Here is a 25,705-nt window from a genome sequence, read left to right on the forward strand (position 1 = left end):
TTGGGTGAGTGACGGAATATCTCTTTAGGATGGGTGGAAAGGATCTTGGACAGGATGTCACCCATTTCTGATGGATAATAAAAAGCCCTGGTACCACAAGGCCCCAGCCCTTGCAGCGCTACTTACCTTTCCTTGCTTCAGGTCCATCTTTCTGCTATTCTATTTTCCTCTCTTCTTTTCGACTAAAAGGTATTCTTGGTGGTGATTGTGCTGGAATGTGGTTTGTGATTTTGCGCACTCATTTTCTTCTTTCCCAGCATGTTACAGCATCTCATCGTTAATTATATGTTCCACTTGTTGGGTTTGATGTGGTACACCTTATTAATTTTTACAGATGTGTGGATTGTGCAGGGAAGTCACCCTCTGTGGCATATATTCCACCTTTTGTGCTTCTCTCTCTTTGTGCCCATCCTTTATTGCAAAGATGCTATGTGTAAAACCCAACATGGCAGCCATTTCTTTGGGTGGGTGGGGCAAGGGGCATCAAGCACGGTGGTAGCCTCCTGACCATGCAGGGATCACACTGTTGGTGCCCGAGCTAGAAACTTCCCATGCAAGCCAAGGAGTATGTGTTCAAAATGGCTGGAGCATGGGGACTCTGGGCAATGGTTTACTGACCAGCTAACCATTGCTGTGGCTGTGGCATTTCCCCATTTGGAGTGGGTGGTACCATGGTGGAAGATTCACACATGAAATGAAATACACTTTCTTCTGTTGGTGGCTGCAAGGCACCAGCAGTCTCTTCAGACGAGAAAAATTATTATAATGCAGAGAGACATGACCTTACGAAATTTCCTTCCCTGACTACACAATGGGAAGTGGAACAAGCCAGATATGGGGGAGTGCGAAACTCTTCATCCAATACTTGGGATGTACTGACTCAGTGAGCAGTCTCCAGTCTATTGACCAGCACTATTCTTGCCATCTTTCGGTGTTCAGTATTGATGACCTTGCTGGCCTTCGTCATGCTGCCTGCTTACTTGTCTTTCTTTGGGTTCCAAGTCATATGGGGATCCCAGGGAATGAATTGGCCAACTGTTTGGCTAGAGGAGCACTTACTCACTCCCTATTCGCTTTGTCGATTCCAAGTGCAGAATTGGATGTGCCCCTGAGATCTCTGCTCCCTCAGAAATGAAATTAAATCTAGTGGGCTACTGCCGCATCTAGTAAACTCCACACAATGGAGGAGTCTACTGCAGCATGGTGCTCTTCTGCTTTTCCCAGAAGGAATCCACAGTCCTATGTCATCTCTGCATTAATCATACCAGGTGAACCCATAGCTTTATTTTGTGTAATGAGTCAGTTCCACATTTTGGTTGTGGACCCTTATAGACGGTAGCTCATATTTTGATGGAATGCTCCCTCCTTTCGGGTTCTCCATGCTGACTACGGACTTCTGGTCTCATTGCCTCTAATACTGGCGGACAACTCAGGATGATAGACTTGGTTCTCAGTTTTCTCTATGAAAGTGGTTTTTATTAACAATTATAAGGTATTAATCTACCTCTGGAGCAGGGGCAGGGTGGTTGGGGATGGAGCGTCTCAAGCTGTATGCTTGGCCTGAGGGTTCCTTGCCCTACCTCCTTGACCAGGCTATTCTTTGATCCCTGTTTTATTCTGGACCTCAATCTGAGATCGACCTAGGATGCCGAATTGTACTACAGTGAGAACTTTCTCTTTCCTCCATCAGGGGCTCTGATTTTCTATTTCACCTAAGAACTGTGAATCGTTCACTTGTGTGTTAGGATTGAAAGTGTTCTTTCATTGTAACCTATGGACAAACTTTTTATGTGCTGTCATAGCCACCTCGTAATGACCATGACATAAAAGTGGCGATGAAGAACGATCATCCATGTGCATCTTTTCTTTCATGGATACTTCTCTCAATGTCATGATCATGGCTACTCCTGCACTGGAACTCTTGTTCCTGCAACTTTGCCAGTTATGGGGTCTGCAGCTGCTGCGTCTCACCCAGGGCATCACTCACTTGACTCCACACTGTTTAGTGGCAATGCCCCCATGTGCTATGGACAGGTCAGCACAACTTCTGTGTCATGCACGGCACTTTCTGCACACCACTGAGGTTTTCTCATGGTACCTCACCTGTATGGATGCCCCTCCTGCTCAGGACTCAGTGCAGCTGCTACCGCTTCCTCCGGAGTTCAACATTGCTTTTGATTAGTGGCCTGCCTTTCTAGCAGGGCTGAACCACATTCTCCACATCTCTGAAATTCTCTCTTTTTCCTTCCTTTTGCATCCAGCTCCTCTGCCTCTGTCAGCACCACCTCTAGCACTGTTTACCTTTATTCCAATGCTCTCTCTTGCTCTACTGCATCCTCAGACTGTGATCCCCTCATTTGCTCTTATGTTTCCTCACACTTCAATATCCTCTCTTTTTCTCACCCACCCTCAAACTCCACCGCTGGCCCATGTACAGTACGCCACAAGCCTATATGCTATCAGCTCATTCCAAGCTTCCCTATCTATTGGACTCTGTCCTTCACCACCTGTGCCCTCGGCATCCAACGACTCCATGACCTTCCCTTCTTTGTCTGGTGGTGACATAGTTCTGGTCTTTTCCAACTCTGTTGATCCAAGTGTGTCACCTTCTGGCATGTCACGCTTCATTCTGCCTTCCTTTCTGCCTTCGTCCCCTCCCGGGCCTCCTCCCTTCTGCACGAGGGTCACACCTATCTCATACATTTGTCCTCTTCTCTGACAGGTGGCTCTGTGGCATGCCTTGCATCTGCACCTGCCTGGTGCCACCCCAGCGTATTTGTTGATACCAATTATCTCCTGCAGCCTTGTGGGCCTCCTGCTTTGAACTGGGTGGTGGTTGCATTCACGGGCCATCCCCTAGACTTCTCTGCACATCCTGGTCAATGGTAGTTGAAGTTTCACCACAAGGCCTGGATGTGCTTGATTTTGTTGCTTTTGATTTTGTCTGCCTCTTGCTCATTCGTCCTGCTGTTCTGCATGGTGGCTACCCTCCACCAGTCTTACCCCATGGTGCCATGCCACTTCCTCTGGATGATGCAGCCTTGGTCAGCTTTCCTTTGGAGGATGCCTCCATGCTCAGATCTTTACAACATGCTGGCAATGAGGTGTCTGTCAACTTTCCTCGGACACTTATCGTTGCACCAGATCTCACCTGCTGCTCACTTCATGGTCCCACCACAGCCCGACACTGCTTTCATCCTCATATTCCTTTGTCACAAGGACACAGCCGTGGTCGGCCTCCCCTATGAGCATGGTGTATCACGTCAACTGACACCGAGATCCCACCTATGTTCACTTCCTATGCACACCACTGTGCTGCTACACTCCCCACTGCACTCCTCTGTGCTGCTATGTAGACCACCGGACTCCTGCGTCCTCCCTCACACAAGACTGTGCATGTTCACACATTCATTATAACCTTCCTCACATGTGGCTGTTTTCGCAATTGGTGCTGGGCCCGCATCTCTGTGTGGCATTGCTCCACCTTTCGCCTGATTTGACACCTATTTCAGATTGGGTCTTCTGATTTCCTTATGTGCCTCATTGATGCATGTGTCTTCTTCTGTGCCTCCTTCATGCACCAGTTTTCCTTTTCCTTTTCTTCGCATATTCCAATACATTCCTCATGCATCATGAACATCACAGCCCCGAGGCTTCTTGTCTCTGGCGCCCCTGGGCCATGGATCTCTTCTATGCCCTTTGGGCCCCTTGCATGTTCACGACCATTCTTAGCTTTTTGGTGCCTGTGTCGTGACTACCAACCGAGGTCCCTTCTTCGCCCTCCTGCGCATCTTCCTCTTCATTCTGGCCATTGTGCCTAACGACTTCACATCTCTTTTTACAGGGTGGTGGATGTAATATGTGGCCATTCGCCAAATATGACCATAAAATACCTCTGCAGCTGGCAGGTTGCCATAATCCTAGGCATTTTGTGTCGAAGCCAGACACATATGCAATCCCAGTTCTGGTAGCGTGCACCTCTCTGTGTATCTGTGATATGACATCAGTAACACATCTCTCTGTGTACATGCCAAAGGACAACAGTGACATAAAATCTTTCTGCGTACAGCGCAGATTCTAGCAGCGTCCCCACGAGAGGCACTAGCATCTCCCGCCAGCAGCACATACAGCCGATCACGGCGGTGCAAGCATTTCATCTGTGCACCGCTTGACATGCGTCTGCATCTCACATGGCCCTCAAACAATTCTTTTGCTGTAGTACTCAAGATGCTGCATAACCACTAGCAAGCAGCATTCGCTCTTGCTCTGGGCTCAGTGGCAAATGCTCCTTACAGGTCATCCATTGATGGTGAGCCAATGTGACTGAGAACTCCGACTAAAACTCCAACCTGCCTGCACCTGGCCGGCTGGGGTGGCCAAGCGGTTCTAGGCGCTACAGCCTGGAACCGCGAGACCGCTACGGTCGCAGGTTCGAATCCTGCCTCGTGCATGGATGTGTGTGATGTTCTTAGGTTAGTTAGGTTTAAGCAGTTCTAAGTTCTAGGGGACTGATGACCTCAGATGTTAAGTCCCATAGTGCTCACAGCCATTTGAACCAAAGCCATTGCCTGCACCTGACCGAGCTGGACACTAACTAGGACACCGGCCAAATCACAATCTTCGACCTCACCAGACACTAATCAGACATTGACCCCAGACACCGAACTGGACTATAATGAGAACTTCCTCTTTCCACCAGAAGAGGTTCTTATTTCATGCCAGAACAATCAACTGTTTGAAAGTTTGTGAAAGAAATGGTTAGTATGTCTGATATGAGAGTCTAGGCTTTGGGCAATTGGTTGGAGGTGTTCATCAACAAGAGCAGAAATTCTTTCAGTAGGAGCACAATAACCAGCTACAACTGGGTGTCCAGCCTTTTTGGGTTTGTGAATTTTGAGGAGAATGTTTTTTTTTTTTGGGGGGGGGGGGGGGGAATGGACCAGAGGATGGATGGTGAAGGGGAGTTAGAGGTAAGAAAAGCCTGAAAGGTTTCCAGGGGATGGTCAGGTGCGAGGGAGTGGTGGTTGTGATTGGATAGTAATATGAACTAGGAGGAACGAGGTTCAATGTTGACATTAGGCTGGCTTCACTTGGAGGGATTGGTAACAAAGAAGTGTTTCTACTGCAGGGATCAAGATGAGGAGAGTAGTTCAGACATATTTTGTACCATCAATAATAAAAGTAAAACGAAGGAAATAGGGAAGTCAGCAAGTGGGCAGCCACAGGGCTCTGCATGTGACACAAAATGTCTTAACTACATCTGTTCCATCCCTGATCCACTACAGTCGAGAGGGCCTGCTATTCAACAGAGTGCGACACCTGGAATAGAAAACTGGGTGCAGCTGGGTGTCAAATTTGTCTGGCTCATTCAGGTGCAAGCAGGTTAGAGTGTTTGTCAGAGTCCTCGGCCACACTGGGTTGACATCCGGTTGGTGATTGGGATGGCGCTGAAGACTGCTGTTTTAGATTGCTACCAATAGATGAACTGCAAGGAGCAGCCAGCGTAGAGTGTGGAGTGAGAGCGAGATCTGCTTGTTATTGATTGTGCAGCATCTTAAGTACTGCAACAGACTGATTTCCATGAGGGTCACATGGGATTGGGACATGCATCACATGGCACATGGACAAAATGTAGTGCAGCAATCAGCTGTGCGTGCTGCTGGCAGGCGACACTGGTGCCTGTCGTGGAGCTCGCTGGAGTCTGGTGTGTACACATAGTGGTATTTATGTTGCTGTTGTCATCTGGTATGCAAACAGTGATTGATGTTGACTTTGTTGTCTGGTGTGCACACAGAATGGTGTGTAGAACCAGAATTGGGATTGCCATGTGTCAGACTTCAGCAGAGGATTTCTGGGGTTAGGCCAACCTGCCAGCTGTGAATGTGTTCCATGGTGGTATTCAGTCAGGCAAGTGACCAGGTACTACCATTAGCATGAGTTTAATGTCCCTCCTGTTCAAACCCAGGATAGCAGAATTTCTCTTTAAGCATGTTTTTTGTATTATTAGCTAGTCATTTTTATGTTTTTGTGTTTTCATCAGAAGTTCTACATGCTGCCTTCGAATCCAGCCATGTAGTTTAAAATTTATCGTCACTTTAGTGCTAATTGTGACTGATTCTGGTCTAAAAAATGGGGTTGTTACCCTGTCCTGGCTAGCCTGTCAGCTTGTTCATTATCAATAATACCTGAATGATAAGGATACACAACAGGTGTACCCTGTTGCCTTCTCTTAGCTCCAACATAGATTCTCCTTCGCACACACGCTGATGGTATATTGGAATACCATAGCCGACTTCCCTGTATGCCCAGCCCCAGCAGCTTGGTCTCTTTTTTGGCACATCAGTCTGCCAGACTATGTCATCTGAACAGTACAGTGGTTAATTCTTCCACAGCTCCCTACTTTCAATTGTTACACTGAAAGGTTTGTTTAAGCAGATTGAAGCTAATTGTATAGTTGTCGAGCAGTTCCCTGATCATTCCTGAGTTTGCCACATTATTTACACCATTCATTATATTTGTGGAGGATTCTGGATATATGTTGCTAGTGGCTCCACTGTAATCCAGTGATATAATGGGGGCATGTTCTGCATGGTCTTGATCCCAGAAGTGCTGCTAATTCCACCTGTTATGGCTAGACAGGCCAAACTGCACACTCTAGAGCTCCTTAGCAGCCATCTTCTACTCTACTTTATACCAACATACTGTAGTTGCATAAGTTATCATACACTGAGGTAACAAGTCATGGGATAGTGATTGCACGTATACAGATGGCAGTAGCATTGTGTACACAAGGTATCAATTTGCAGCCCAGGACTCCTCCCATCTATCCACTGGAGAGCACACATGACAACCTGTGTGGTACTGACCACTTCCTCATCTTCCTGTCACTGCCCTGGTGTCATGCCCATGGACGCCTACCCAGATGGGCTTTAAACAAGGCAGACTGGGTAGCCTTCACCTCTCCTGTCACCACTGAATCTCCCCCACATGGTACCATCAGTGTTGTGATTGAGCAGGTCACTACAACGATAATTTCTACGGCGGAAAACGCGATCCCTCGTTCTCTAGGGTACCTCCAGAGAAGGACAGTCCTTTGGTGGTTGCTGAAAGTCGCTGACACAATTAAAGAGCATTGGTGAACCCTACAGTGACATAAGCGGCACCCTTAGCTAGAGCACCAAATAGCCTTTAAGCGGCTCCGTGCCCGCGTTCGCCTGCTTATAAAACAATGGAAACAGGAGTGGTGGGAGAAGTATGGGCGGACCATTGGGTGCCATACGTCACCTTCCAAAGTCTGGACGAAGATCAGACACCTTTTTGGGTACCAGACCCCAAAAGGTGCCCTGGCATTAACATAAATGGCGTGCTCTCTATTGACGCAAACGTGATTGCTGAGCACTTTGCTGAGCACTACGCTCGAGCCTCTGCGTCGGAGAACTACCCCCCAGCCTTTTGCACCCTCAAACAGCGGACGGAAAGTCCTATCGTTCGCTTCCCACCACAGTGAACCGTATAACACCCCATTTACAGAGGGGGTGCTCCTCAGCGCCCTTGCACATTGCCCTGACACAGCTCCTGGGCCGGACCAGATCCTCAGTCAGATGATTAAACATCTGTTGTCTGACTGCAAGTGATACCTCCTCGTCATCTTCAACCAGATCTGGAGCGATGACGTCTTTCCATCACAATGACAGTAGAGCACCATCATTCCAGTGCTAAAAAGGGGTAAAAATCCGCCTGAAGTGCATAGCTATCAGCCCCACCAACGTTATCTGTAAGCTGCTGTGTCGGCAGTTGGGTTGGGTCGGGTCCTGGAGTCGCGTGGCCTACTGGCTCCATGTCAGAGCGGCTTCCACCAGGGTCACTCTACCACTGTTGATCTTGTGTCCCTCGAGTCTACCATATGAACAGCCTTTTCCAGACGCCAACATCTGGTTGCCATCTTTTTTGACTTGCGTAAAGGATACAACACAACCTGGCAACATCATATCCTTGCCGCATTGTGTAAGTGGGGTCTCCAGGGCCCGCTCCCGATTCTTATCCGAAACTTCCTGCCGCTCCATACTTCCCACGTCCCAAGTTGGTGCCTCCCATAGTTCCTCCCATATGCAGGAGAATGGCGTACCGCAAGGCTCTGTATTGAGTGTATCTCTATTTTTAGTGGCCATCAACGGCCTAGTAGCAGCTGTAGGGCCGTCAGTCTCCCCTTCTCTGTATGCGGATGACTTCTGCATTTCGTATTTCTCCTCCAGTACTGGTGTTGCTGAGTGACACCTACGGGGAGTCATTCGCAAGATGCAGTCATGGGCTCTAGCCCACAGCTTCCAGTTTTCAGCCACGAAGTCGTGTGTCATGCACTTCTGTTGGCGTCGTACCGTTCATCCGGAACCTGAACTTTATCTAAATGACGATCCACTCACTGTATTGGAGACGTATTGATTCTTAGGACTGGTGTTTGACGCCCAGTTGACTTGGCTACCTCACCTTCATCAGCTTTAAGTGGGAGTGCCTCAAGCACCTCAATGCTCTCCACTGCCTGAGCAACATCAACTGGGATGCAGATCGCTCTATGTGGCTGCAGCTCTACAGAGCCCTTGTACAATCCCGCCTTGACTATGGGAGTCTAGTTTATGGTTCGGCAGCACCCTCTGCGTTGCATTTATTCGGCCCAGTGCACCACTGTGGCGTTCGCCTGGCGACGGGAGCTTTTAGAACAAGTCTGGTGACCAGTGTCCTCGTGGAGGCCAGAATCTCTCTGTCGCAGATCCAGCGTGCACAACTGCTCTCCAGTTATGTTGCACACATTCGTACTACTCCTGAGCATCTAAATTACCGTCTCCTTTTGCCACCTGATACGGTTCATATCCCGCATCGTAGGCCCGGGTCAGGGCTCACGATTGCGGTTCGCGTGCAATCCCTTCTCTCCCGACTGGAGTCCTTCCCTTTGCCACCTCTACTTGAGGTCCATTCACGTACGTCTCCGTGGTGTACACATCGGTTGAAGCTTCATCTAGACCTTTTGCATGGTCCTAAGGACTCCATTCCCCCTCCCCCCCTCCCACCCCCTCCCTCCCCCCTGCTCTCCACTGCAACTTCCTCTAGATTCTTGTTGTGTTCTAGGGTTCTGAAGTAGTTTATATTGATGATTTGATGGCTGATGGTAATGTTGGCTTCGCCTAAAGTCCACAAAGGCCATATTGAACAGCATTCCTTGCCCTCTGGCTGCAGTGTATTCACTGCAGAGCTTGTGGCCATATCTCGTGCACTTCATACATCTGCTCCCGTTCTGTTGGGTCGTTTCTTCTCTGTTCTGACTCCCTGAGCAGCTTACAAGCTATCAACCAGTGCTACCCTTGCCATCCTTTGGTTGTGAACATCCAGGTGTCCAACTCTGCCCTGGAACGGTCCAGTCATTCAGTGGTGTATGTGTGGATCCAAGGACACGTCAAAATCCCAGGCAATGAACTTTGCTGTCAGGCTGGCCAAACAGGCTATGCGGAAACCGCTCCTGGAGATGGGCATCTCTAAAACTGACCTGCGTTCTATCTTGCGCTGCAAGGTTTTGTGGCTTTGGGAGACAGAGTAGCATAGCAGTAAGCACAACAAACTTCATGTCATTAAAGAGACTGCGAAAGTGTGGAAGACTTCCCAGCGGGCTTCTCGCAGGGAATCAGTTGTCCTTTGTCAACTCCGCATTGGCCATACACGGCTCACACATCATTACCTTCTCTGTCGTGAGGACCCACTTCAGTGTCGCTTTGGCTCCCAAATGACAGTCGTCCACCTCTTCCTGGACTGCCCACTTTCAGCCACTCTGCGGCAGACTTTTAACTTTCCCAGCACTCTACCTTTGCTGCTGGGTGACAATGCCTCAACAGCAGCTTTAGATTTATGTTTTTTTTCGTGAGGGTGGGTTTTATCATTTGCTCTGAGTTTTAGTGCATTTCCTTTGTCCCTCTGTGTCCTCCAGCCTGAGGCTTTTAGGGTGGAGGTTGTAATGTGTTGCAGAGTGGCTGGCTTCTTTTTTATTCTCATGTTCAGCCAGCCATGGTAATCTGCTTTCTTGTTTGTTATCTCTGTTCTCCCTGTTTCTTGCATCTCTCTGTGGTTTTCTTGTCCTGTTTTGTCCATTGTAGTGTTTGTTGTCCTTCTGTCATTCTTCTGGTTCTTCCTTTCTCCTGTTATTATGCCATATGTCTTCTTTGTTTTCTTCTTTCCCTTGGGTACTTCTTTTACTGGGAACAAGGGACCGATGACCTCGCAGTTTGGTACCTTTTCTCCCCTTTTAAACCAACCAACCAAACCACAGTTTGAGGTGACTTTCCCAAAATCTGCCCATTTTCTTAGACCTCTCCAGTCCTTTTCCTTCACCTCTCTTCCTTTCCCTGCAACCCTTCTGCCTGAAGAAGGAGCCACTGGCTCTGACAGCTTGCCAATTACAACCGTCGTTTACATGTGTGTTCTGCTGCCGCTTGGTGAGTAGCTGTTTTATCTATCCAGTTACATTTTTAAATACATAATTTCAATAATTTACAATTAGAATTTCACATCTCAAATTAATTGAATAGCACATAAAAATTGGTTTTTGTCTGAATTTTGTGTTACAATAAGAGTTTAGACAGAAATAAGCTTTCTCGATGACGACACTGGAAAAATAGCTAAGTAAACAATACCATAAATGCCATACATACGCATGTTAATATCCAGAACTAATTAAGTGCTAATGTTCCTACCATGCTTTGGAAATCAGCTGCTTGAATATTGGGCCTGGTCTTAAACTCGGAATTATAGAATGACAGCTTTATCTGGCACATCTCTCAGTAACACTAATTATAAGTAAAAAAAGAAAAAAATCATTTAAGGAGGTGAATAAGAAAACAATATAGGAATGGGTCCCAACATGCTGCAGAGGGACTCCTGATATTTTACCCATCGGCCTTTCCTTCTTGCAGTTGAACAAACTTCTTACCTACTTCCTTTGCAATTCCAGTTTATTGTTCCACCAAAGTACATTCCTGTTTGTGGACAACTTGGTGATTGGACAATTTGCTAAGTATATGGTCATGATGGCAAATGTCACTTCATTTGCCATTTCATCTAAATCTACTGGATTTCTTCTCGGAGTTTTAACTTCAGAAAGCATGAGTTTAGGTCTTTTCTGTATGTAACCCCATCTGTTTTCGTAGGTTTCCTGTAGGCCATGGTATGTTTAACGCGCATTTCAACCCCAAACATAATATAAATCTTCATCCACATCTATACTCTGCGAATCACTGTGAAGCACAGGACAGAGGGTACATCCCGTTGTAACAGTTATTAGGGTTTCTTCCCATTCCATTCACCTTTAAATGCCTCTGTGCGTGCAGTAATTAATATAACCTTGTCCACAGAATCCCTCTGTGAGTAATGCACCAGCGGGCTGTAGTATCCACTGGGGGCCGAACTGCACATTAACCCTGGGTTCGGTGTGGGGTAGCGGTGGGGTAAATGGACTGCTGTAGCCTGTTGTGGGGTTGTGAACCACTGAGGGCTATGGTGGGGACTAAGCCTCTCTGTTGCTTCTAGGTCCTCAGTTCCATACAGTACAATACAATACCTTGTGATCAGTCCTGAATATCATACTCATTGTAATAACAGTCAGTGGCCTGGCATCCACTGTCGGGGCCCCATGGTCTTGCCAGCACTATACAAGGTGTTCATAAATTCCCATTACAAACTTCTAGGACTAGTAGAGGGGAATGAGTACACAATAGTTTGCATAGGAACCAATGTTAAGAAAAATACGATTTCCGTTCGATGACAGTTTCAGTTCAGCTATTTAATTCATCCAATTCTGCTGGAGCAAGTGTATTAGGCATGTTGCAGTACAATTATTATATAACAATTCAAAAGAAAACATAAAAAAACATCTGTTTATCGCTTAAGCACATTTGTTTGTATTAACACTTGGACATTGTGTGCTTACATAATTCAAAAACAAAATAAAATGGATTACAACAGTGGCTCAAAATGGTGATCACCAGCATTGTTACAGACATTCTACCTACCGAAGTATGTTCTGGTACACTCTCTCCATCCCACCTGGTGTCTCTTCAGTTTCTAGTGCAGTGGACAAAACTTGCACCAGCAGATCTTCCTCTGTCTCTAAAGGAGTGTCATAAATTAAACTTCGCATAGAACTGTAGAAGTAGTAGTCCATAGGAGATAAATTTGATGATCGCAGCGGCCGCACAATTGGACCGCCTCGGCCTTTCCCTTTTTCACCATGTTGTCTGTTGAGATGTTTCCGAACCACAAGTGAGAAGTGGCATCACGCTGAAACCACATTTCCTGATGTACTTTCATTGGCACAGCTTCCAAGGATGGGCCTGATATGTTTTGTAGGAAGATTGCATACCAGGACCAGCAACTGTGAGATCTTTCTCTGTCCTTAAGCAGACATGGACACATTGTTGTAGCAGGAATTTCTGAACACCTGACTGTTGGGATGTTGTAACTAAATTTTACTATTAATTCAGCCCAGACATCCGCAGTAGCATGAAAGTTAATTGCTACTATGGTTCAATAAAATGGGTAGCATTTTGTGTGCTAGTTATTAATAATTAAACATCTTCTTTACAGGATGGCTCTGTAACAGAATGTGGCAACACAATAAGTAACATTTATCGATAGTTAAGATACAAAACTTAACTTTATTAACAGTTTGATGCATGGCACTTCATGTCCTACATGTAATACAGTTAACTATAATAACTTTTCTGTTTCTTGGCAGTCTATAATTTAATCACTATAACTGAAAGTATTATGCAGACACACGTTTGATTGTCCTAGCTCTCTAAATTTTGGCTGCTATGTTCTGAACAGAAATCGCGAACTGTGCCCCATACTCTAACTGCAGGAAATGTTTGAATTGTTGGAACAAGGTGAACTAGAGAACTGTGGCATTTCAGGAACTGAACTGAGCATTCTGCCTGTCAACAGAAGGATCTCCATCCTTGCCAGTACTTGTTAGGAACAATGTAGTCAACTGTTGAGAGCACTCCCTCTGGCAGCCGGGAACACCATGATTTGCTGATGGATGTGACAGTGGAAGGAGGAAGTGGTCCCAAATAGTGGCCACCATCTGGAGACTGCTTCTCAGAACTCAAAATGAACCAGGGGACTGATGCACCTGTGTGGTAGCAGCCTCTCTTGGTATTGTTGTGTACCTCTGAAACGATGTACACAACAATTTCTCCCTACACTACAGTGCCACATCAATGTATGCTGTTGACTGCCAGCTCCAAGACACAAGGCTGGGTCCAGAAACATGGTTTGATATTCTCTCAATAATAATAATAATAATAAACCATTTATGCATTTCTGCACAGTGTCGCTGTGAGCTCTACCCAGGTAATCAGTTACCAGAACTTTTGAAATACACTGCTTTCAGAGTATTCTCCTTAATAGCAAATTGACATGGTTACCTCATGTATACCAACTAAACTGAATTGCATGACAAAACCCAGTGTTCTACGGTTTCTGGGTAGCAGATTGCTGGGAAGCAGATTGCACAGTTCTCTTATGATTTTACAAGTCACAAGTCCTGTCACACCTGGCCATTGGTGCATTGCATACAGGTCCATTGATTATTGCACCTGTTCAGTCCTGACCACATCAGTCTGAAGTTGGTGACTCGAGCTTTATGTACAACTCCCATGAACACTCTTCTAGTAGAGGCTGTCAGAATCCATTCCACATTCCTTCGGATAGCAAGCCAAGTGAGAATTAGAGAAAATGAACTGGCTCATCAAAAGGCCAAAAGAACTATAAACCTCACAACCCCCATTGATGACGCACAGTCCCAACTAAGGTAACGAACGCTAAGAGGATTTGAAGAAGACGGCAAACCACAACACCTCTAAACAATTATGACTGATTAAGGGAGCCACAGCGATATGAAGGACCTTGCAAATAGCCTCTTAGAGGGAATCAGTTTTACCATGCAGACATAGCATTGGTCACAGTAGGTGCACTCTTGATTTTACTCTCAAAGAAATTGGCTGGCCACTGTGTGAATGCGATGCAGCCCAGGACAGTGGCTCATATATATGTGTGGGATGCACAGCTGTAGCCAACATAAGGAACACTTAAACACTTAACTACATGTCCTACTCATAAACACTGAAACAGCCATCAAGTGAACCTTGCAGTTTATAAGACCATCCAGTTATTATAATAAACTAGAAGTCTCCCTGCTTCCGTGCTGATATTGGGGATAGGGATGGTTATAACACAAGTAGTAGAAATGCTACATGACAACAGTGCTGCCTGTCTTCACTCCAGGAAGTTAACATTATACGAGATATATTCAGAAAATTCCAGAATTTTGGCCACAAAATTTTTCTCTGCTTACCTTTTGCTTATTTTGCAAGCTTCTCCTCAGCCATTGATACACTGCTCCCAACGCCATCTCCATTTCCGGATCGCATGAAGTGCCATCTGAAAATTTTCTTTTATCTTGTCTATTGTTGCAAATCTTTGTCCTTTCAACCAGGTTTTCAACTTTGGAAATAAAAAAATGTGTGCAGGAGCCAGGTCTGGAAGGTACGGAGGAGGATGCAGCACAGTGATTTCGTTTTTTGTGCAATAGCCACGCGCCGACAGAAGCGAACGTGCGGTGCGTTACCATGTTGCAAGAGCTATGAATTGTCTCGCCACATTTCAGGCCGTTTCCTTCGCAAATTTTCTCGCAGGCATCGCAACACATCCCGATAGTACCATGAATTAACATTTTGTCCCTGCGGCACGAATTCACGATGAAATAATCCTTCTAAGTCAAAGAAAACTATCAGCGTGGCTTTGACATTTGACCTGACCTGATGAGCTTTTTTAGTCTAGGAGAAGCTTTCCTGACCCATTGTGAACAATGAATGTTTTCCTCAACATCATAACAATATTCCCATGTCTCATTGCCAGTTATGATTATCTTAAGGAACATCTTGTTCTCATTTGTGTGATCCAAAAGCTATTCACAGATTGCGAGGCAAATGTCATTCTGATTCGTGAGCTGTGGAACAAACTTGGTGGCAACATGATGCATTCTAAGATGCTGTGTCAGGATTTCATGACATGATCCAACTAAAATGTTACATTCTTATGCAATTTCTTAGCCAGTCTTCGATTGGCACACACAATTCTGTTGACTTTCCTGACATAAGTGTTGTTGGTAGACATAGAAGGGTGTCATGAACTATGGGCACCTTTAACTTCCATCTGGCCATTTTTAAATTGTGTGAACCATTTTTAACAACGAGTATGGCTTCCTGAATCATTTGATGTGTCTCTGTAAAGATTTTTTTTTCACAAAATTTAATGCAGACTCATTGCTCGCTCCTCTTACTTTGCTATCTTCAAATTCGCAAACAGTCTGACACAACAATCTACTCAATACAGCCCCTCAGGGGCTCAGCATATGTTTGCTGAGTACGGGCTTGGCGACCCAAGAGTTCCTAAGTGAGGGACTGCTAAGCGCCACTAGTCCTCTGTCACCATAAGCTCTGGTCACATTTCAACGACCACTGTGCGATGCAGCAGTGGAATGTTGTGTGTTTTGGAGAACGGTGGTCTTGACTTCACCGCCTGGAAAGTACACACCTCTATAAAAATAAATAAATAAATAAATAAAAATTTAAAAAAACCTCAACCTCAAGGTGTGCTACATACTGATGAAGTGAATGGCTGCTGAGGTAAAACAGTCTTTAGTGGGCAACCTCTGGGACAGGTTTGCTCAGGCATGCATGACTCTGCCTCTGCTGACTGTTGTTTCCCTAGTGTCTCATGGGATCCCTATGGAATGGTCTCATCAAACTACTACTCCTGATGGGACAGGTGTACCATCAGGCAGTACCTACACCCACTTCTCAGAGAGCTCAGTTGGTCAGTCCTCCCGAAAAAGAGTCTCAGAATCGTAGGAGCAGGTCATTAGTGTGCCATAACACTTTCATTGTAATCAAGCGAACAGGGCGAACTTTTGAGAAGATATCCCGTTTCTATATTCACAAGCCATTGGAAGGTATTGCTGGATCTCTGAAAAGTGTCAAATGACTTTGTAATGGTACACTTTTAGTTGAAACTGCTAATTCCAACCAAATATCTACAAGTATGCTTCTGGGATGTAAGGCCTTAGGTGACTACACAGTCAGGGCTGAGTTGCATAACACCCTTAACTTTAGTAAGTTCGTAGTTACCTGCTCTGATATAATGAAGGTGGGCCCCGTAGAGTTGTGTGAAATATGGGCATCGCGGAAGTGCAAAATTATGTGAGGAGAGTGAATGGCAAATTGGAAAAATGGGCAACATTTATTCTAATGTTTAGTATTCAAGAGTTACCTGAACATATCCTTGCAGGCTACATCCACCTTAAGGTTCGCCCATTTGTTCCTAACCCAATGCGATGCTACAAATGTCAAAGATTTAGCCATACCACTGTGGGATGTAATGAGAAGGCTACGTGTGGCAGTTGTTGAGGCTCAGCTCACAAGTAGGGCAATTCTTGTACACTTCCTCCAAAATTTGTAAAATACTCTGCGGATCACCTAGTGTGGAACAGAAAGTGTGGGACTTACAACGAGGACAGGAAAATTCAGGAGTTGAAAGTAAAGAGACGCATACCCTATGGTGAAGCTAAAAAGCTTTCAAAGCTATTCAACCACCAGTTTTTGCGACTTCTTTTGCATCAACCCTTAAGACACCAATTGGTGAGTGTGATGCCTCCACACAACCTCAGACCACAGTTTCAAGTATGAGCACATGCACTTATCGATGTACCTGTCAGGGACACACTCCACTCGCAACTGATGTCGTTCGGAAGCCGTCAGCAATAGGCTTACTACCTAAGCCACATACAACTACCCAACATCAAAAGCCAACTAAGCCATCCCCGCAGTCCAGGCACCACCTGTCAGTAAAGAAAAACATCCTTCGAAAAGTAGTTTTAAGTCCAAGAAAGCCGTAGTTAAACGTTCAGATCGGTGAGCTCTCTCCCTTTCTAATGGGGATATGGACTTCCAATATGAGGAACCGGAGGGCAAGGAACTGGCTAATGTTCCCCTTGACCTCCCAGGTAACTCACTACCTCCGAGGGAGAAAGCAAAGAACAACCATTACTAACCAGTGGCTTCCACAGGGACTTCTGTGTTGCAGTGGAATTTGAATGGTTATCGCTCACATTTGGAAGGGTTGCAGCTACTGATCCGGTAGAAACCTTTCTGCATCTACTCGCAAGAAATGCATCTTGAAGTCACCGACACACCTGCATTATGGGGCTATCACACATACGGGAAGGACATACTACTGGAGACAGGGCTAAAGGTGGAGTGGCTATTTTCCCTGATGACAGATGCCACCCCTCTCCTGTCCCTCTTACCATGACCATGTAAGCAGTTGCTGTGAAAGTTCTCACACCCTTAAATATCATGTTGTGTTCTTTGTGCCTGGCCTCCTAATGATGATTTGGATGCAGACGCACTGGCAGAACTCTTCCAGGCACTCCCACTCCCAGTCCTCCTTGTGGGGGACTTCAGTGCCCACAATGTGCTGTGGGGCTCTTCTCCAGGGATCGGATGATTCATTCTGAGAATATCTGCCGTCTGAACGCGGGTCAGATGACCTACTTTTCCATAACTACAGGGTCTTTTTATGCCGTTGACCTTTGTTTTTATTCCCCAACTATTGCAGACTCAGTTCAGTGGGAAGTGGCTCCAGAATTACATTCTAGTGACCACTTCCCTGTGCGGATCTGTCTGCCGACTAGGACGGTGGCTAATAGGAGACCACACAGATGGATGATACAAAGGGCAAATTGGTTACAGTACAGTCGACAGGCTTTTTTTGAACAAAAGGATTGTGCGCAGCAGACGGTGGCCCATATCACTTGTGAGGTCCAAAGGGTTGAGCAGAGTCCACCCCCAGGTCTAGTAACCACCTCAGACAATGACCTGTACCTTGATGAAATGACAATTGTCAATTGACAATCAGGGCCAGACTAACAGCTCTGCAGAACATCAAACACTGTCCAACTACAGACAATCTTCATGCCTTCAGGTCTGCAAGAGCACATGCGAGGTGAATGATCAAAGAATGGAAGAGGGCTTCCTGGAAGAAATTCATGACTTCCGTTAATTGGTGTACTTCCACTGCGCAAGTTCGGGAATCAATAAGATGGATTTCAGGCAAGGGTAGTACATGTCCTCTTGCGGCCTTGTCAAATATTGGGGTCTTGGTGGGCATGCTAGAAGACATGGCTTACGTTTTAGCTCAACACTTCTGTTACTACATCATCCATACAAGCTCTCTCTGTTCAGATATTCCGTAGGACTGCAGAGATGAGGAAGCTCAATTTCACAACCTTCCATTTTCCTTGTGGGAACTGGAATTAGCTTTGCCTGCAGCCAGAGACACAGCTCCAGGACCTGGTGAGATCCATTATGCCGTGCTTCGCCACCTGTGCCCTGAAGCAAAAGGACAGTCCCTCTCTTGTTTCAATCAGATTTGGTTTGATGGACAGAACCCCACGACTTGGAAGGAAGCAATACTAATTCCATTCTGGAAACCAGGCAAGGACTATAGTCCCCCTAACAGTTGTCGGATTGTCGCCCTTACCAGTTGTATGGGTAAGACTCTTGAACGCATGGTCAACCGCCGCCTCATCTGGCTTCTCGAGTCCCGAGGTCACTTGAGCCGCTCAGGCGCTACCATTCCACCCTTGACAACTTAATTCTGCTGGAGACAGCAAGACAGGAGTCCTTCTTACGCTGAAACCATTTGTTTTGTGTTTTTGACCTCGAGAAAGCATATGACACTACTTGGAGATACAACGTTCTTCGCCAACTTCATGACTGGAGACTACTTGGACAGGCCGGCATTTTCGTTATCGCATTGGCGATGCCATGTCTGATTGCTATGTTCAGGAGAGTGGGTGCTTCAGGGCTGTGTCCTCAGTGTCACATTGTTTACAATTGCTATCAATGGCATTTCCTCTGCAGTCAGAAGCCGTGTCAAATGCTCTTTGTGTGTGGATGACTTTGCAATCTTCTACTCTTCCTCTGATCTTACGATGATGACGAGGCAGCTACAGCTGTCTATTAAGAGGCTTTCCCCTGGGCCTGGACAACTGGTTTTTGGTTCTCACCAGAGAAGAATACATGTGTCAGTTTTAACCATGTTCATTGGAGATTTACCAACCAGTGCTGACAATGGGGGACAATAGTTTGTTTTCAAGACACTGTGCACTTTTTGCACTTATTATTTGACTCAAAATTAACTTGGCTTCCACACCTGAAAGACCTATGAACGAAGGGCTTCCAGTCATTGAATATTTTGAGATGCCTTGGCAGAAAAACATGGGGAGCAGACAGGTCCTACCTCCTATAGTTTTATAGGACATTTGTTTGATCATGCTTAGATTATGGCAGCGTTGTCTATGGATCAGCCCATCCTTCCTACCTCAGGATGTTAGATGCTGTCCACCATGAGGGCATTCGGATATCTACTGGGGCCTTTCGGACCAGCCCATTTCAGAGTCTGTGTGCAGAGGCTGGTGAACCACCACTCTCAGTTTGGCGACATATCCTTTTGACTTGACAGGTGCTGAAAATCTCAGTATCACCTCAGTCATTGACATTTTGTTCAGTGGTCCAACCCACCTCTGAACGACAAGCCATTTGGTATACGTGCTACAAATTGTCTCAAGGATCCGGATCTTTCAGGCATCAAAATACACAACCAGGGATGGAATGCACTGCTGCCTTGGCGTCTTCAGAGGGTCAAAGTGATTTTAAGCTTGACACAGTACAAGAAAACTTGCACTCCAGATTTTGTTTTTACAGCTTTTTTTTCGTCTGTTTTAAGTACATACCACAGTTTTATCATTATTTATACAGATGGAACCCAGCAGGAGAATGCTCTTGGTTGTTCTGCTGTTTTCCCTGATATGTTTTTTAAATTGTGTCTTCCAGAACAATTTACAAATTATGTTGTGGGGTTAATGGCATTCTGATGGCACTGGAGAGGGTTCACAGAGATCACTGTTCAAGGTTTCTTGTCTATTCCGACTCTCTTAGTGCACTGTAAGTGCTTTACCACATGTATCCGGTAGACCTGCTGATTCGGCTCATGCATGACTCTTTACAGCAGCTCCAACACTGTGGCAAGGAGGTGAATTTTTGCTGGGAACCTGGCCACATTGAGGTACAGGGCAACGACAAAGCTGCAAAGGGAGCATGTTGGGATAGTGCTGTCTATCAATGTCCCATCCCTTTGCACACCATCATCTCATTTTGTGACAGATGCATCATGCGTCAGTGGGAGACTGAATGGTTGCAGGTGACAGACAACAAATTGCGGTCGCTCAAATCGACCACCAAGGCTAGGCGGACTTCTTGTCAGCCTTGCCGCTGGAAGGAGGTTTTGCTCACCAGACTGTGCATCGTGCAGAGCCCTTTCACACATGGCTTCCTCCTCTGGCGGTAGGATCCACCTCTGTGAAGTTTGTGGCGTGCCACTTTCAGTTCAGCATATTGTGGCTATGTGTGCTATATACTGATATTAGGGCAGCCCTCAGTCTCGCTGGAGATCTGCCCACCATCCTCGCTGATGTCGATACCAGTGTTATAAGAGTGGTGAAATTTTGTGAACTGTCAGGTCTAATCCCTAAACTGCTGGGGAAGGGCAGCACATTTTAATACATTATAAACTGCTCTGCACGTGGGGACAACCGTCATCCCAACCCATGAGATTTGCATGCTGACTTTTCGTCAGGATGCTGATGACCATGATGTTGAGCGCCCCCTCAACCCAGATCATCATACTCGACGCAGCACTGAACAAGTAACAGACATGCAATAATGAAATTTATAGCAGTTACACATATACACAGGTGTGTGCAGGGATGCCAACCGCATGTCGCTCCAACACACCATTCGCATGAAATTACCAGTGTTCCAGAATTTTTGGACAGACCTCATACTTCTTTCATTTATTGATATTATGAGGGACCTGATAATGACAGATTCGATTAAAAACAGGTCACAAACTGTATATACACTTTTTTTTACCAATATTCTGCATGCCACCATATGACGTTGATTGTTTCGCATTGAAACCTTAAAGCAAACAGAATGCAACACAAATAATTATACTGAAATCAAATTGTGAAGTATATCTGAGCAATGTCAGCATGCACATCATCTGTACTCTATTGCCCTTTTAGCACTGACTCAACCATTAAGCGCTTGTGCCAAGCAATAATGGAAAGCATTGTCAACAGGTAGCGCTTACTCTGGAATGCTGGATGCAGGTAAAATAGCGGTAGTTGCATCAACATAAAATACACTCTGTGAGGAAGCAGATTGGCAAGTTTACGGCCAAATGACAAATGTACCCCCTTTTCTTCCCATGTGCCCTATCTCTATAAAAATTTTGTATTCTGACTGTACAGTTCTGTTGAAGGATAATTATATTAATTTGGTTTTTTATCTGCTTCAGCCATAATAAGGGAGAGTGTGTCACTGATATGATACGGGATTTGGGAAACAGACGTTTTTTGTTGTGGCAGAATCTCCTCACAGAATATCAGTCACCACCTTTCTCCTCTCAATGTGAAAATATTTTGTTGACACCAACCCACATAGGGAGAAATGATCATCATAATAAAATAAGGGAAATCAGAGCTCATACAGAAAGATATGAGTGTTCATTTTTTTTCCCTGCACTTTTTGAGCTTGGAATACTAGAGGATTATTGTGAAGATGGTTCAATGAATCCTCTGTTAGGCACTTAAGTGTGATTTGCAGAATATCTTTGTAGATGTAGTTGTAGATGAATGGCAGATATATTGATGTGGGAGGATACAGGATCCTCACAGGGTGACCCTCTCCCCGTAGTTTGAGCGCAGAGAGGCCACCAGCTGGGCCACACTCCCTTAACTCAACCAAAGTGCTACTACCACAACATATCTGAAAGCCACCTATCCTACTTAAAACTCTAGAAATGGGACAGGCTTTAACATAACAATATCTGGCCATTTGTAATGAAAATGGTTCCCGTGTTTTTCCTTCACATCTTTAACATTTTGAGCATTCAGTCACTGAGTGGTCTGACGACCATGCAGAATACCCATGCACAATAACAATAAATATTATATTTTACTCCGCTGAGGCTAAAACTTGCTCATCATGCCCCAAGATGCATACTGCTCACCCTCCTAAACTCTGTAGTATCCTTGTCGAACTATTTGACAATCCCACACTGTTATCCTTGCCCCTAACCCTCAACTGTTCCCACTGTGAAACCTGTGAAAAGCACCCACTCACTTAGTCTTGGAGGTTCCCCAGTAGTAAGTTGCCGAGCATGCTCAGCAGCTTAAAGGACATGAGTGCCTGCTACACTACATGGTCTATGGGGACCCTCCGACTCAATACTAGTTTCTCAGAACTCTATAAATGGGAACTTGCTCTCAAAAATCCCCTCTCATCTCAATACCCTCCTGGACCTAGCTTATATATATTGCCCTTCTTTTCTGTTTTAGTTTTTATTTATTGAGTTACTTTCTTTATTCCTTTTTTACCTACATTATTCTTTCCCCTTCTCACATCTACCTCTCTCCCTCGCCCTGACTCCCTCCTCCTCCTCTCTCTCTCTCTCTCTCTCTCTCTCTCTCTCTCTCTCTCTCTCTCTCTCTCTCTCTCTCTCTGTTTTTCCTCCACCTCCATTTTAGTTTTTAATTGCTCTCAGTGTTTGACTTTTGATCTCTCCCACTCTGTGCTTGTTTCTTCTGTGGACTGAAGCAGAAGCTTAGTACTGCCTGGACATTCTGTATTTCTGTAACTTAAACACAAGAAAAGCAGAATGAAAAGTATCTGAAAGACATCATTGCATTTAATAGCAAACTGAGTGATGAACCCAAAGAAATAGTTGTAAATGTATGATAACTTTATGTGTATAGCCTGATTGTCTTTGCCCTTGTGTGTTTTCTTTAGTTTTATTGCTTCTGTACTTTCTTCTCGTAAAATATGTAATTTCCCAACTCCTTGCTTCTTCACACTATAATTTTGCTCACGACAATAGTTTCAACTCTTCAATTTAATGAAACAGCAAACAGTCTGTCGAATTTAGCTATAAAATTCTGTTTTCTGGCTTAATTCTTTCTTTGCCATTACAGGCTGCCGTCAAGGAACTGCTTGAATGACATACGTTCTCATGACTGTCAGAAACAAATGCAACTGAAACAGGAGTTGGTGGCTCTAGTAGAAAAAGAAGAAGCAGAGGTAGAAAAAATGAGGATGAAAGTAGAAGATGCAAGAAAACAATATGCAAACCTTCAAAGCAAGGTTTCAAACTTGACTGAAATTTCTTCCAAGCTAAACACGTGCACAGAGAGAATAGAAATACTACTAGAAAACTTAGTTTCAGACTTAGAAATTGGTCACTATATTTATGAGTGACTTCCAGCTGTTTGTGTCCCAGAAAATACATACATTTTCTGAGTGGAGCAGTTATGTCTCATGATCTAAATAATCATCACACAGTTCAGTCTCTACCATATTTTGTAACAGTAGTTAAAAATGTGGATTCTATTTTTGTTATATTTCTTTGTGTGCTGTAAATTGATAATTTTGATTAAGGGCTAAGACTCTGAAAGCTTCAAACTGCAGTTGTTCGTTCACCAGATGTGGCTGCAGTTTGTATTGAAACCTATTGAAACCTGTAGTATTAATGTCTGAAAAATAGCATTTTCTTAGTGCTTTGTATGTGCAATTTCTTTACTTTTGATCTCATGTTGACAATAATTTTTATTTTGTGTATATGTATAGCAAAAGATTGGTTGGTATGCTCCTTTGAACACTATAGATTTTAAATACTAATATCTGAATTTTATTAAAATCTGCTGCTATGTTATTATTTTGTAGCCAATGCACCCTGTCTCTATAAAAATTTTGTATTCTGACAATGCAGTTCTTTTGAAGGATAATTATGTTAGTTCTGTTTTTTGTCTGCTTGGGCTGAAATGTCAAATGTCAAGCAGTCATAGAAAGCAATAATTGTAATCAAAGAGAAACAAATGAAAACCCTCTGACAATTCACTATCATGTTTGCAGTATTTGTGTAAAAACTAGTGTACAATTATGTTCTTACAGGAAAGCAGGAAGTGTAGATCATTTTCTGCAAGCATGGGAAACCCCGACCCACCTCTTTGACCCCCCCCCCCCCCCCCCCCGCCAGTAACACTAAATGATTGTGTTGAATATAGAAAAGTGATCTACAGGCAGTTGACTGGTTGTGGTTGTTGACAACACTGTAAGCTTTGTAACCGGCAGCAATGATGCTTCCAAGGTTTTTATACTTTTTGGTGGAATGCAAAGGTAGCTATGTGGAGTGTGGTCCATGAGCATTTGTAATCATCACAAGCTGTCAGATGTAGACCTCAGTAGACAATGCAGTGAACATTCACAGCTCATTGTTAGGAATAATTGCATACAAATAGCTGAGCCATTCTGAGAGCTTAACCTCCTTGCCACTCCATCAGTTAAGATTTACTCTGCATTTGTTCCACAGTCTGTACTGTGGACAAAGTAACTGTCTCCAAATAGACCTTATATGCCTTAGGAACAACATTTGTGAGTGTTCCATATTCTGTGCAGAATTTTTGATGCCTACAAATCCAGTTTGGTGAGTGGTAAAGCGTACCAATGAAAATGAAACATTGTATCAACACTGGATCACTGTCACTCACACAGTGTTTTCCCACCTGAGAGACTGTTAATATGGGAGGAAATGGGAAGGTACTCCAAGATGACACCAAAACAGGTCAAAGAAGCCATGATCCTTGACAGTGATCTTTGTGTGGGATAAGGGTAGCATTTCTGTGTTGACCTCAGAACTGAGAGAGTTACCATAAATGATGTCTAGCTGCTGCAATGGCTTAATTACATCTCGGAGTATTTCAGATGAGTAAAATATTCCTCCACTGTGGATATGGAAACTGCTTAATAGAGATTGAGGCCTATGTGACTGAAAGACATTTGAAGAGCATGTACATTGCTTAAGATATGAACTGGAACCTTGGAGCAGCATATGTGTATTGTTCTCTAGCCATGAAAAGGTGTTTCAGTCAAAACTAATGTCACATTGTTGTGTGGTTCACAGGATTCCAACTGCCTCCCACCTACGAACAATCATACAGAAGATTCTGATTAGTTATTGACACATATTCTTCCAAGCAACATGAACAGATTTTACATCTGCCAGAGGCACTACTAAAGTTGGAGGGGAGTAGGGGATCACCAACTTCTGTTGTCACATTCTTCTTATGGTAGTGCAAGTGTCTTAGTAATATTAAAGATGATGACAGCCCAGATCACGTAAGAAACAGATTGACCGTCCTTACGGCGGAACAGGCAACCGTAAAAATAGTTTTCCAGTTGGTCAACAGATGTCGCAGGCGACGCTACAATGCTAACTGACCTGTCCATGTCGCGGAATTGGCAACGCTGTATCTTCGGTGATGTGAATGACACTGATTTGCATTCGGCTAGAGCGCTGCGCGCGAAATGCATTCGTCACACAGCTGACTGTAGCTCATGATCGGCTGTGGTTTTTCCTGAGAATCGAAGAATGTAGATTATCTCCTGCAATTCTACAAACCTTCTGTAAGGATACTTCTCAC

At 44.8% G+C, this 25,705-nt stretch overlaps 1 protein-coding gene across 1 annotated transcript in view; it reads left to right on the top strand.

The window, feature by feature from the left end:
• The window catches only part of LOC126483782 (uncharacterized), a 61,181-nt gene extending 37,392 nt beyond the window's left edge, over nt 1-23,789 (top strand). The window contains exon 3 of the mRNA XM_050106940.1: nt 23,201-23,789. Coding sequence (XP_049962897.1) covers nt 23,201-23,483 — 283 coding nt within the window. The 3' untranslated portion in view covers nt 23,484-23,789. The remainder of the gene's footprint in view (nt 1-23,200) is intronic.
• The last annotated feature ends 1,916 nt before the right edge of the window (nt 23,790-25,705 follow it).

This window comes from Schistocerca serialis, chromosome 6, assembly GCF_023864345.2.
Source record: "Schistocerca serialis cubense isolate TAMUIC-IGC-003099 chromosome 6, iqSchSeri2.2, whole genome shotgun sequence".
NCBI lineage: Eukaryota > Metazoa > Arthropoda > Insecta > Orthoptera > Acrididae > Schistocerca > Schistocerca serialis.